The sequence below is a fragment of the Calonectris borealis genome, chromosome W (genome assembly GCF_964195595.1).
Source record: "Calonectris borealis chromosome W, bCalBor7.hap1.2, whole genome shotgun sequence".
NCBI lineage: Eukaryota > Metazoa > Chordata > Aves > Procellariiformes > Procellariidae > Calonectris > Calonectris borealis.
This window is the reverse complement of record NC_134351.1, coordinates 43,461,676-43,476,356: the sequence shown is the minus strand read 5'-3', so window position 1 is coordinate 43,476,356 and position 14,681 is coordinate 43,461,676. Positions and strand designations below refer to the sequence as shown.

Sequence of the window (14,681 nt, the reverse complement as noted above, 5' to 3'; positions counted from 1 at the left end):
GGTGAGCTGATGAGGGGCACAGAGGGAGGGTAGATGTGTGTGAAATATTTGAGAAGGATATAAATTGTATTAATTTTTTTAATGAGTATTTGTGAAATAGAGCACATTTCAGCCACACCAGGATTTCTTATGATGTAGGCACAGATAGTTGCTACAGCTACTCTTTGTTGTGGTTATTTTTGGTATCTGTTTTTCTGCCCCCATAGATTATAGTGAGTTTAAAGCATTCAGATTGCTTTACATAGCATTCTGCTCTGGAATTAATAGTCTATTCTGTATATGTTTCTTCCAAGAGGTCTGAGAGAGTCAACGATGGGGGGGAGTTAAGAAGGAATATTTCTAAATGGTAGGAGAATACTGATGACATAACGTCAAGTGAGGAAGAAGACACTGACAAGGACTCTTGCTTTTAAAAACAATTAACTTGATAAATATCTCAATGAGAACAGGGTAGGGAAACAGTGTGAAAAGGCAGAGTAAATCTTGTTGTATCCTGACGGACTGGCTTTTTATGTTCAGCAAAATCATTTTTCAAGATCTTGCTCAGTTTTGACTTTCTTCCATGGTTTAGGAAACTCTACTGAATGTAAGATTACAATATTTGATTTTTAGATTTCAAAATGAGTTAATCCAGATCGATTGGAATTGTATTTTATTACAAAATGATAAGGGGGGGAAGGCATCTCTGCAGTAAGCACATTTTATATAATAATATCAAGTATATCAGACCTGTGTGTCCATTAAAATTATAGAAATCTGTACAGTTTAAAAACATAATCCATATTTCATTATGTGGAGATATATGTCTCTGTGTGTGTATGTATGTGTATAATGTGTGTGTAATAGATACACATACACACACACACGGAGTCATGCTCTTTTTCTCTTCCACATCTTTAATATGTACAGTAGGTCCACAAGCCTTTTATAGCTTTTTGAATGGTAAACTTCAGGTGTCTGAGTAGGAGAATGAAACCGAGAAGTGACCGACCTACCTCTAAAGGGAGCTGCCCTGTGTGTGAGTGTGCGTGTGTTGTGTGCGCGTGTGTGTAAGAGCTACGTGCTGCAGCATATCAGCCTTTTGTCATCCTGCCAGGATTGGACTGTACCATGCTGCAAAGTCAGGAAAACGAACTGGGAACGTGGACGAGGAGAGCTCACTCAGTCCTTTTCTTTGTAATACCAGGTGTATATTGCATTTCTGCTAAATGTAGATTCTTTCAGAAACTAAAAATGTTTTAAGATTAATGTAGAACAAAATGATGAAACAGGAATGGTCTGGTGACATTCTTTTGACATGATTGGCTGAGGATTATGATGTAATAGGTTACAGTGCAGCCCCTTATAGGTTTTAAAATTAATTCCAAGACACCATTACAAAGAGAGCCTGACACTTTTCTTGTATCTGAGCTTACTCAGTGAAACTCATACAAATGTACAATACTGTTTGGAATATGGAAGAACTGGATATAGAATATCCTAAGACAGATATAAATTGTGGCACAGACTTGATGTTTTACATAGAAATGGATCCACCAGGTAAAACTGCAGTCTTATTATGGAAGACTTAATTCATTTTGGTCTTTATGATAGCTGCTGAAAAATTCTTAGTGGATATGTAGGATTTCTTTACTTTGTCATTGATACAAATAGTTTTTCTTTTTTCCTTTTTTCCATAAATTAGCATTAAATTGTGTTTTAGTGCATGGCTATAGTAATTAGAATCATAACCTGTAGAAATACCTGTCTGCTCACTTAATTGAATTTTTACTGAATTGACCTGTTTCTGTTTTGATTTTATTCTGTCAGATGTAGTTCTAGCTCTGCTATTTATATCATAAAAATTTTGCATTTCTTTTATTATTATTTTTGCTATCTCTGTTCCACACTGTGACTAAAGGAGATGCTGTAATAACACTTTTATTTCCTGAAACAGTGATTACAAATCATTGTTTTGGATTGTTTGAGGAAAAACAGATTTTAAAATCTAGCAATATTAATTGAATACCTGATATCGCATCATTTTTTCATATCATATAAAAAAATTATGCTTTCTTGATATTCATTGCAACTGTAAAAACATCATCTTTTGTAGCCGGTCATACTATACAGACAGGGATGTTCGTAAGGAATGTTGTACTTACTGGAGAACTAAAAGAGCTGGGTTGATTTTTAATCCTGATTCCAGTTCCCCCTTGCTACTAAGTCAGGAGTGCTGCAGTATCTTCTCTGGCACCCACTGGTATATGTATGCAGCTTGACACTGAGAAAAGGGGGATGTGGTTTTTAATCAGTCCTGGCATTTGGAACACAATTTATTCTGTAGAATACTAAGATTAACAAAAGGGATATTTGGGTCACGGATGAGTTTCTTAAAGTGGTTTTTGGCAAATCAATGCACAGAATGCTGAGGATCACAGAAACCAAATTCTTCTTAAAATAAACAGTATTGCTGTGGGTTTGCATCTTTTGTTACTCAGCTTCTAGGTGAGGAAACAGCAACGTTCCTCTAAGATCATTACATAGGAGAAAAAAAATAAAATTTTACATGTTTTATTATTTATATTCACCTGAAGATAGTGGAAGAAGGTAAAAGCAAACTTCAGAATTTTTTTTTCTCAAATGCTTTCTTCACGGGGGAGGAGATGAGTATGGTGTTATATTTTGCTTAAAATATATTATTGCAAGACTAACATACTTTTTTGAAACAGTACATCTTTCTTGTTTAATTATATTGTTTTCAGTAAAATATCTTAGAATCATAGAATCGTTTAGGTTGGAAAAGACCTTTAAGACCAACTGTTAACCTAGCACTGCCAAGTCCACCACTAAACCATGCACCACATCTACACGTCTTTTAAATACCTCCAGGGATGGTGACTCAACCACTTCCCTGGGCAGCCTGTTCCAATGCTTGACAACCCTTTCAGTGAAGAAATTTTTCCTAATATCCAATCTAAAACTCCCCTGGCACAACTTGAGGCCGTTTCCTCTTGTCCTATTGCTTGTTACTTGGGAGAAGAGACTGACCCCCACCTCGCTACAACCTCCTTCCAGGTAGTTGTAGAGAGCGATAAGGTCTCCCCTGAGCCTCCTTTTCTCCAGACTAAACAGTCCCAGTTCCCTCAGCCGCTCCTCTTAAGACTTGTTCTCCAGGCCCTTCACCAGCCTAGTTGCCCTTCTCTGGACACGCTCCAGCACCTCAATGTCCTTCTTGTAGTGAGGGGCCCAAAACGGAACACAGTATTCGAGGTGCGGCCTCACCAGGGCCGAGTACAGGGGCACGATCACCTCCCTACTCCTGCTGGCCACACTATTTCTGATACAGGCCAGGATGCCATTGGCCTTCTTGGCCACCTGGGCTCACTGCCGGCTCATGTTCAGCCAGCTGTCAACCAGCACCCCCAGGTCCTTTTCCTCTGGGCAGCTTTCCAGCCACTCTTCCCCAAGCCTGTAGCGTTGCATGGGGTTGTTGTGGCCCAAGTGCAGGACCCGACACTTAGCAATCTTGATTCCTCCAATGTCTTTTAAAGACTGATAGTGATGGAAAACTCGATTTTGTAACTATTTTTTTTTCTCATTCATGTAATAATGTGTAATTTCAAGGAATATATGGTCAGGTTTTCAATGAGTTATAATCAGCTTTTTCCCCCTTCATCTGCAGTACTGCCTCCTAAGCCACCGAAACCTAATACTGTAACTAACAACAGCATGAATAACAACATGTCATTACAAGATGCTGAATGGTACTGGGGAGATATCTCAAGGTAAATCAGCTCAAGACATGTATTTCTTATGTTTGGCTTTATGTTTTTGCTGTTATTCTGTGTGTATGTATTCTTCTTAAGTATAGAAAAATTACAGTTCTAAGAGCCATTTTTAGGATATTTTCCAACACAAACATATTACAGTTGGTTTTATTCCAAACATGACTAAAAAGTTATTGGCAGCCAGTTAGAATGTAATATGTGAAATGATTTGGTGATTGTTCTGTTATTTTAAGACAGCTATATGAAATGCTAGCATGAAAGGACAACACCAAGAAATAAGTATTTTCTTCTTGTCTTTCATCCAGAACCTCAACTGTAGGCACAACAGTTAACAAGCCAGACTAACAAGTGCCATATATTAGCAACATTTTTAACTGTACTATATATAGGTGCATTAGACCAGCACTGGCTGCTCCAGTTGTGCAGGCTTGTATGAACAAGCAGAAAGACCTTTGCATGAATATAACTTTATTCCAGCAGTGAGAGGACATAGAATATACCGGTTTTATATCCCAGTTGTTCTCTAGTAATGTTAAATAAGCTATTAAAAAACTGTATTTATTAATATGGAGATCAAGAAGGCTTATAAAAAACAGTTATTTTAAAACAGAATAATTTAGAGCACAGTAAGAAGGCAAATGAGTGAGAAGTAGCTGAAATGATTGGTTACTTTTGCTTTCATTTTAGAGAAGAAGTAAATGAGAAGCTTCGAGACACTGCTGATGGTACCTTTTTGGTACGAGATGCTTCAACCAAAATGCATGGGGACTACACACTTACGCTAAGGTAAGATAATTACACTAGGTCTGTAATACCTGACAGTAAAATGCAATACTGCATTTAAAATACAGTGTTCCTTAGGAAATAGTATTTGAAGTATGCCTAACTTTTCAACAAACTTTATTTGCAGGAAAGGAGGAAATAACAAATTAATCAAAATATTTCACCGAGATGGGAAATACGGCTTTTCTGACCCATTAACTTTCAGCTCTGTGGTTGAGCTAATAAATCACTACCGGAATGAATCTCTAGCCCAGTATAATCCTAAACTGGATGTAAAATTACTGTATCCAGTATCTAAGTACCAGCAGGTAATTTGGTCTATTTTCTTTGTGTTACACTTAAATACAGAGAAATTACTGCAGACTGGGGAGTCATTTATCATGAAGAACTTCAGCTCTGTTAATGTTTGAAAAAATAAAGTGGGTATAAAAATGGATGTTTTTGTTTAAAACCAACTCCACAATTTGCATATAAATAATTAAAACTTTAAATACTGCAGATATATTATTAAGAAATAAACTTATGTTAATAAATATCCCACTCATTAATGATGAAATATATAATTTTCAGTATAAAGCTGAACACTTGCAATGCAAAATTGCTTGTCAATATTATTTCTAATTTGCATATTATGCATATAGTATATCATATCTCCATATTGATAAAAGAGAAGTCACATTTACCATGTAACTATCTGGTCATTTTTAAGCAGTTTTATCCTGTAAATCTGTGTAATATAATTGTTTCTTTACGGAATATCTTTCCTTCTGCTTATCATCCCAGGATCAAGTTGTAAAAGAAGATAGCATTGAAGCAGTGGGAAAGAAATTACATGAATATAATACCCAGTTTCAAGAAAAAAGCCGAGAATATGACAGACTCTATGAAGACTACACAAGAACATCTCAGGTGAGCTAGATTTGAAACCAAAGGGAGAGTGGAAGACTTCTGTAGATTTAGAAGAATATTACTGTAAATTCTTACTGCCATCTTCCTCCATCCTTCTCCCTTCCACCACCACTACCATTGCCCAAAAGAGGAAACATATCTTATGTGCTCACTCAGTGTAGTAAAATTGCTTACTCGTGTTTGAATAGTCACCACCTGTAACCTAACCCTGTGCTCAAGTCTGACACCTGCATCCAAAGCAAGCACCGAACTGTCTTGATTTACCAACACTTCTGCATACTGACCTCATCAAGTTGAGTTAAGGTTTTCAAGACACATCTGCAGGGAAGCATTGTATTTTATTACTAGTTTTTTAAGGGTCTGGTTTCACCTATGCAGGGTGGAGTGATGACGTGTAGATACAGTACAGGAATGAAAAGCTGCCTCTATCCTTCTTACATCTTAATAAACTCTTAGACAAGTCTTAAAGTGCCAGTGAATTAGTGCTGTTTTACAGCCCCGAAATCAAGACTGCTTCTTAAAATGTTCAGGAAATACACCTCAAAATAATTGAAGAAAGGTGGAGGAGTGCAGGCAACTTGAACTTAAAATACTTAGCTATCAACTAGCTATGCAGGGGCAGGAGGATAGACTAGATGACCTCTTTAGACCTGTCCAGCCCAATATCTTATACCTTTATTTCAGAAAGCCAGATGTACTTCTAAGGACATTAGTTGGTACAAAGGGCAAAGTGCATTGCCATAAGGCTCTAATCATCACAAATAATAGTTATTAATACAAAACAAAGATTGTAGCTAGCTCTTTGTCTAGCAGTTTTTCTTGGAAAACATCATCATGGAAAGCCTCATCATGGTAGCCTTTTGTACAGGCCTGTTTTCTCTGTTTTGTAAGGCTCTGCAGACAGAATGTGTTCTGGTAAAGGGATATTGAAGTCATTCTGTTAAAACATACTGAAGTGTTTCTGTGATACAAGCTGATAAATCATCCCCTCTGATAACAACTGTAATAACAATTATTTTATTTTCAGGAAATTCAAATGAAAAGAACAGCTATTGAAGCATTTAATGAAACAATAAAAATATTTGAAGAGCAGTGCCAGACGCAAGAAAGATACAGTAAGGAATACATTGAAAAATTTAAACGGGAAGGAAATGAAAAAGAAATACAAAGGTCAGTGTTTATATTTCAAATTGTATGATTCTGAAGAAAGAAACAATGCCAAATATAGATCTGCCTAAAACTAAAGCAAGTTGGCAAGTTTAAAGTTGTTCAGTTGTAAGCACAGTGTCGTGGTTTAACGTGGCAGGCAGCCAAATACCACGCAGCCGCTCACTCACTCACCCCACCCCCCCAGTGGGACGGGGAGAGAATCGGAAGAGTAAGAGTGAGAAAAACTCATGGGTTGAGATAAAGACAGTTTAATAGAACAGAAAAAGGGAAAATAATAATGATAATGATAGAATATACAAAATGAGTGATGCACAATGCAATTGCTCACCACCCGCGCTGACCGATAACCAAGTAGCGATCGGTACTTCCTGGATCACGCCTACCATTCATATACTGAGCATGACATCACATGGTATGGAATACCCCATTAGCCAGCTGGACTGGCTGTCCTGATTATGTTCCCTCCCATCTTGTGTACCTAGCTCAGTCAGTAAGCATGGGAGCTGTCCTTGGACTAGGAAGGCACTTAGCAACAACTGAAAACATCAGTGTGTTATCAACATTCTCCTCATACTAAATCCAAAACACAGCACTAGGAAGAAATTTAACCCTATCCCAGCCGAAACCAGGACAGTATCCACCCCTTATTCTATACCATTTATGTCGTTAGGTCTCTTAATATCTTTTTTAATACATTTCAATTAACCACCACTATCTTTCTTTATATATACACACACACATATATATGCACGCACAGATATCATTCCCTTGGTCTATGGACTATCCCTCTTAAAATGTCCACTGAGTTCATTTAGTCCATGACTTTGGGCTCCATCTGTCATAACAGTATTTCAGGGCCGAAGAGATGGTGTGTGGTGTTGGGCTGTTGCATCCTGAAGCCAGTTCTCATTTCGGTACTGCTGCGCTCGTCCAGTTCTATCATCGTTGCACTTTGCTTGGTTTCATCGGAGTTAGTTCATTCTTCATTAATCTGGGTGATTTTCACTGCTATACCATTGATAGCAACCATAGAAATAATGATATACAATATCATGTAACAGGTGACATCAAAATTCAGTTCATTGGCTATTTTCACCCAAAATCAAATCCCCTTGAGGTACACACCGGACCTCCCCATCCTTTCGCATCACCCACCAAGTGTACCCAGGTCCTTGATCAAAAGCAATCCCACGGATGGGTTTTCCCTTGCCCGAGGCAGGAGTAACCCAGACTGTCTTCCCCAGCATATTTCTTATGTGCACGACAGGGACTTTATCTCCATCTACAGTACGTAAGAGTCTTGATTGGACAGGGCCAGCTTGATTGAAAGATCCCCTGGTATTGACTAACCAGGTGGCTTTTGCTAAATGTGTGTCCCAAAGCTTGAATGTCCCACCACCCATTGCTCTCAGCGTAGTCTTTAGCAGTCCATTGTACCGTTCTATTTTCCTAGAGGCTGGTGCATGGTAGGGGATGTCATAGACCCACTCAATGCCGTGCTCTTTGGCCCAGGTGTCTATGAGGGTGTTTCGGAAATGAGTCCCGTTGTCTGACTCAATTCTTTCTGGAGTGCCATGTCGCCACAGGACTTGCTTTTCAAGGCCCAGGATGGTGTTCCGGGCAGTGGCATGGGGCACAGGGTATGTCTCCAGCCATCCGGTGGTTGCTTCCACCATGGTGAGCACATAGCGCTTGCCTTGTTGGGTTTGTGGGAGTGTGATATAATCAGTCTGCCAGGACTCCCCATATTTGTATTTCAACCATCGTCCTCCATACCAAAGAGGCTTTACTCGCTTGGCTTGTTTGATTGTAGCGCACGTTTCACATTCGTGGATAACCTGTGCAATAGCATCCATGGTTAAGTCCACCCCTCGATCACGAGCCCATCTATATGTTGCGTCTCTTCCTTGATGGCCTGACGCGTCATGGGCCCACCGAGCGATAAATAATTCACCTTTATGTTGCCAGTCCAAATCCACCTGGGCCACTTCAATCTCAGCAGCCTGGTCCACCTGCTGGTTGTTTTGGTGTTCTTCAGTGGCCCGACTCTTGGGTACGTGAGCATCTACGTGATGTACTTTTACAACCAGGTTCTCTACCCGGGCAGCAATATGTTTACCTCTGCGCTGCCAGTTGTTCTGCTTCCACTGCTGCAACCACCCCCACAGGGCATTTGCCACCATCCATGAGTCAGTATAGAGATAAAGTACTGGCCATTTTTCTCGTTCAGCAATGTCCAAGGCCAGCTGGATGCCTTTCACCTCAGCAAACTGGCTCGATTCACCTTCTCCTTCAGCAGTTTCTGCAACTTGGCGTATAGGACTCCATACAGCAGCTTTCCACCTCCGATGCTTTCCCACAAGGCGACAGGACCCATCAGTGAACAGGGCATATTGCTTCTCATTTTCTGGTAGTTTATTATACAGTGGGGCCTCTTCAGCACGTGTCACCTCCTCCCCTGGGGATATTCCGAAATCTTTGCCTTCTGGCCAGTTCGTGATCACTTCCAAGATTCCTGGGCGACTGGGGTTTCCTATTCAGGCCCGTTGTGTGTTCAGTGCGACCCACTTACTCCACGTAGCGTCGGTTGCATGATGTGTAGAGGGGACCCTCCCTTGAACATCCAGCCCAGCACCGGCAGTCGGGGTGCCAGGAGGAGCTGTGCTTCAGTTCCAACCACTTCCGAAGCAGCTCGAACCCCTTCATATGCTGCCAATATCTCCTTCTCAGTTGGAGTGTAGCGGGCCTCGGATCCTCTGTATCCCCGACTCCAGAACCCTAAGGGTCGACCTCGAGTCTCCCCTGGTGCTTTCTGCCAGAGGCTCCAGGTAGGGCCATTCTCCCCGGCTGCAGTGTAGAGCACATTCCTTACATCTTGTCCTGCCCGGACTGGCCCAAGGGCTACTGCCTGAACTATCTCCCGTTTAATTTGTTCAAAGGATTGTTGTTGCTCAGGGCCCCATTTGAAGTCGTTCTTCTTCCTGGTCACGTGATAGAGAGGGCTTACGATTTGACTGTAATTTGGAATATGCATTCTCCAAAAACCCACAACGCCTAAGAAAGCTTGTGTTTCCTTTTTGCTAGTTGGTGGGGACATGGCTGTTATTTTGTTGATCACATCCATTGGGATCTGACGACGTCCATCTTGCCATTTTATTCCTAAAAACTGGATCTCCTGTGCAGGACCCTTGACCTTACTTTGTTTTATGGCAAAACCGGCTTTCAGAAGGATTTGAATTATTTTCTTCCCTTTCTCAAAAACTTCTTCTGCTGTGTTGCCCCATACGATGATGTCATCGATGTATTGCAGGTGTTCTGGAGCCTCACCCTGTTCCAGTGTGGTGTGGATCAGTCCATGGCAAATGGTAGGGCTGTGTTTCCACCCCTGGGGCAGTCGGTTCCAGGTGTACTGGACGCCCCTCCAAGTGAAAGCAAACTGTGACCTGCACTCCGCCGCCAAAGGGATGGAGAAGAATGCATTAGCAATGTCAATTGTGGCGTACCACTTGGCTGCCTTTGACTCCAGTTCGTATTGAAGTTCTAGCATGTCCGGCACGGCAGCACTCAGTGGCGGCGTGACTTCGTTCAGGCCACGGTAGTCTACTGTTAGTCTCCACTCTCCATTGGACTTTCACACTGGCCATATGGGACTGTTAAAGGGTGAGCGAGTCTTGCTGATCACTCCTTGGCTCTCCAGTCGATGAATCAGCTCATGGATGGGGATCAGAGAGTCTCGGTTGGTGCGATATTGCTGCCGGTGCACTGTTGTGGTAGCGATTGGTACCTGTTGTTCTTCAACCCTCAGCAACCCCACAACAGAAGGGTCCTCCGAGAGACCAGGCCAGGTGGACAGCTGTTTAATTTCCTCCATCTCCAGGGCAGCTATACCAAAAGCCCACCGGTACCCTTTTGGGTCTTTGAAATACCCTCTCCTGAGGTAGTCTATGCCAAGGATGCACGGAGCCTCTGGGTCAGTCACAATGGGGTGCTTCTGCCACTCATTCCCGGTTAGGCTCACTTCGGCCTCCAATACAGTTAACTCTTGGGATCCCCCTGTCACTCCAGAAATACAAATGGGTTCTGCCCCTTTATAGTTTGATGGCATCAGGGTACACTGTGCACCGGTGTCTACGAGAGCCTTATACTCCTGTGGATCTGATGTGCCAGGCCATCGAATCCACACAGTCCAGTAAACCTGGTTGTCCCTTTCCTCCACCTGGCTGGAGGCAGGGCCCCTCTAGTTCTGGTCATAGTATCCATCTCTCACTTCTTGCAAACGTGAGTTAAGAATTTCTTCATCGCAATTACAATCCAAAGTAAGATCAGCCCTTCTACTCTGTCTGGGGAACCGTTCACTGGAAACTGGACCGTCGTGAGACAGGTTTTTCCTGAAAACTGGAGCAGCATTTTTCCTGGGAGAACCCCCTTGTGTGATTGTTTTTCCTTGCAACTCACGTACCCATGCCTCTAGGATGAAGGTAGGTTTTCCATCCCACTGCCTCATGTCCTCTCCGTGGTCACGCAGGTAAAACCACAGGGTGCCCTGTGGTGTGTGCTTTCTATATCCTCTCTCTTGAGGAGAAAAACGCTGACTCCCAATGGCTGAGATACTGGTCCGTACAGGTGGAGAATAGGACATACCCTCTTTGAGTTGCTGGACCTCCCGGGACAGCTTCTCCACAGCCGAGACAAGGGAGGAGGAGATAGTTTCTTCGAAATCCCGAAGTCTGCTAACTAAGACATCCACCGTTGGTGCTTCTTCCTCTGCCCAGGACAGTACTGCCAATGAACTGGCATACGATGCTGGTGCGCTCCGTACCAACTTCCGCCACATGGGTCGCGTGCACTGGACGTCATCTGGATCTTTGGGCGTTTGGTTGTTGTCCAGGTCACTATAAACCACCTCCAGCACGCCTAATTCTCTCAGGTACTGGATACCTCTCTCCATAGTGGTCCACTTGCCTAGGCAATATATAACACCTTCCTTGAAGGGATACCTTTCCTTCACGCCTGACAGCAGTCGCCTCCAGAGGCTGAGGACCTGTGTCCCTTTTCCAATTGCTTTGTCAATACCCGCTTCCCTAGCAAGGGATCCCAGCTGTTTGGCTTCCTTCCCCTCTAATTCCAGGCTACTGGCCCCATTATCCCAGCATTGGAGCAGCCAGGTAACAATATGCTCGCCTGGACGACGGCTGAAATCTTTCCGCATATCTCGCAACTCATTCAGGGATAGGGATCGGGTGGTTTCCATCTCGTTTATGAGTTCTTCCTCTTCCTCCTCCCCTCCTCGTGATGGCCCTGGTTTTCCATCATCCTTTTCTAAACGACCTGACTTCCGCTTCAAAGATTTCTTCTTCTGTACAGGGGCGACGGATACCAGCGACGGTTGGTCCTCTGGTTCAGCTGTAGTACCCGTCGCGAGGGTTTGGGTAGCTGCAGTGCCTGTCACGGGGGTTGGAGTACTTGTAGTGACTGTTGCCGGGGTTTGAGTGGCTGCAGTGCTTGTCGCACTGGTTGGAGTAACTGCAGTGACTGTTGGCGGAGTTTGAGTAGCTGCAGTGCCTGTCGTGGGGCTTTGAGTAGTCACTGTATCTGTTGCTGGGGTTGATCTCTGGAGAGTATTCCTGAATAGTTGTTTAACTCTAAACAAGGCCTGAACCACATTCAGGAGACATAGCAATATGATCATGCTTGTTTGAACATCCCAAGGATATTCAAAATTCTCAGGGAATATTGTGGACGTCTTCATGAAGAGGATAGAAGAAAAAGGAGTTTCTGAAGATATGGAAGGAAAGGTGAACAAGTGGGAGAAAGTGTCCCATCCTGTCTCCCCACTAAATTCATCCTCTGAGGTGAAGACGTAAGAAGTGTAATTATTAATAGTTTCCAAAAGATAGCTCCCGAAGAACAGGAATGATGGCAGTGCTTAGTACAGGCTCGTGACCAATAATTTTATCATAACATAAAGCCAGGTCACACAGTATAGCAAAGCAATGACCTTAATCCATTTCCCCGAGATGACCAACCCCACATAAAAACTGATAATCAGCAGTATAGACAGCCAGTAAGGTGCTATATACCACAGCTCCAAAAACAGATCCAACAACTCTGAGAGCAAATAAACCAACATTGTGAACATTGAGTACTAAACTGATATCATGAATGCTTATAACAAATTTGTTTTAACCCGTTCGGGTCAGATGTGTCGTTATCTCAACCCTTCGAGCCCCACGTTGGGCGCCAAAAAGGACTGTCGTGGTTTAACCTGGCAGGCAGCCAAATACCACGCAGCCGCTTGCTCACTCCCCCCTACCCCAGCGGGACAGGGAGAGAATCGGAAGGGTAAGAGTGAGAAAAACTCGTGGGTTGAGATAAAGACAGTTTAATAGAACAGAAAAAGGGAAAATGATAATGATAATGATAAAATATACAAAATGAGTGATGCACAATGCAATTGCTCACCACCCGTGCTGACCGATAACCAAGTAGCGATCGGCACTTCCTGGATCACGCCTACCATTCATATACTGAGCATGACGTCACATGGTATGGAATACCCCATTAGCCAGCTGGGCTGGCTGTCCTGATTATGTTCCCTCCCATCTTGTGTACCTAGCTCAGTCAGTAGGCACGGGAGCTGTCCTTGGACTAGGAGGGCACTTAGCAACAACTGAGAACATCAGTGTGTTATCAACATTCTCCTCATACTAAATCCAAAACACAGCACTAGGAAGAAATTTAACCCTATCCCAGCCGAAACCAGGACACACAGCAAGCCTCAAATGGTGTAGATGTGAACTTGCAAAACGTGTACCTACATCTAGAGAAATAATCTGTTCTCTTAAATGTCTACATGAGAAAATAGCAGATATAAAGTCATGAATAAGACTTCATCAGAGTATAACCTACCACATTATTCCATTCAGAATTATGCACAACTATGAGAAACTGAAGTCTCGAATAAGTGAAATTGTGGACAGCAGGCGTAGATTAGAAGAGGATTTAAAGAAGCAAGCAGCTGAATATAGAGAGATAGACAAGCGTATGAACAGCATTAAGCCAGACCTCATACAGCTGAGGAAGACAAGAGATCAGTACTTGATGTGAGTATCATTATTAATTAACAAAACTTTTTTTAAAAGTTTTTTTTTTTATTGGCATCTAACTTCTGTGACTAAGAATTAATTTTATTTGCAATTATTTTCCAGGTGGCTGACTCAAAAAGGTGTTCGGCAAAAGAAGTTAAATGAATGGCTTGGAAATGAAAATACAGAAGAGTGAGTATTAAAAGATTTAAATATTACTGGTATTTCAAGTCATCTTATGCAAAAGTGAGATAAAGCATATTTAATTCCAGGACCACACAGAGGAAATCTCAAGCCTAGCCCTCCAGTAACAATGCACACTGTTAACACATGGCAGCCTACGTAATGCAAGTATTAGAAAAGACTCTGTCTCACCCACTATGCCATTATTCAGGGAAGTGCATAATCAAGTTACTATAGCAAAGCACTGGAATTTAACCTGTGTCTTTATTCTTACCAGCAAAATGAAGATCATAAGGCGTTAGTATCTTTTAGAGATGTCATATGGATAGATAAATTGTTCAGAAGGTCTCTTAGGCATGGGTAGGCTGTTTCTAAATTTCAAGCGTTGGTACCATGGTGCTATCTAGTATAGTGGTACCCACATCAATATATCACATTGCTATTGGAGATGATAAAATTGTGTATGCTGAAGAATGGTCCTTCTCTGGTTGTGTGGTCTGGTTAATTTTTCTGGGAAATGGCAGGATAGTATTCTGTCATTTCAGCAATTCAGTTTAGTATAGGTTCTGACTGGGGCTTGGCTACTGAATACATTTCACTTCATTCCTGGGGAAAAAAGCAAAAAGCACCCGGGTGGTGCAAATGTAGACCAAATTTAAACAAAAGCAAGCCACAAAATAATATCAAAAGTGTAGTAACAGTGAAGAATGAACAAATAGAAAAACAAAGTTGTCTAAGTAATACTCATATCAACATTTTCTGCTGATGTAGTTTCCTGTGC

The 14,681-nt window shown here is 42.1% G+C and overlaps 1 protein-coding gene across 3 annotated transcripts in view; it reads left to right on the top strand.

The window, feature by feature from the left end:
• LOC142074900 (phosphatidylinositol 3-kinase regulatory subunit alpha-like) overlaps window positions 1-14,681 on the top strand; it is a 115,892-nt gene that overhangs the window by 94,456 nt on the left and 6,755 nt on the right. For all 3 annotated transcript variants that reach the window (XM_075135865.1, XM_075135866.1, XM_075135867.1), the window contains 7 exons: window positions 3,665-3,767; window positions 4,458-4,556; window positions 4,681-4,861; window positions 5,337-5,462; window positions 6,490-6,632; window positions 13,559-13,735; window positions 13,841-13,909. In XM_075135865.1, coding sequence (XP_074991966.1) covers window positions 3,665-3,767; window positions 4,458-4,556; window positions 4,681-4,861; window positions 5,337-5,462; window positions 6,490-6,632; window positions 13,559-13,735; window positions 13,841-13,909 — 898 coding nt within the window. The remainder of the gene's footprint in view (window positions 1-3,664; window positions 3,768-4,457; window positions 4,557-4,680; window positions 4,862-5,336; window positions 5,463-6,489; window positions 6,633-13,558; window positions 13,736-13,840; window positions 13,910-14,681) is intronic.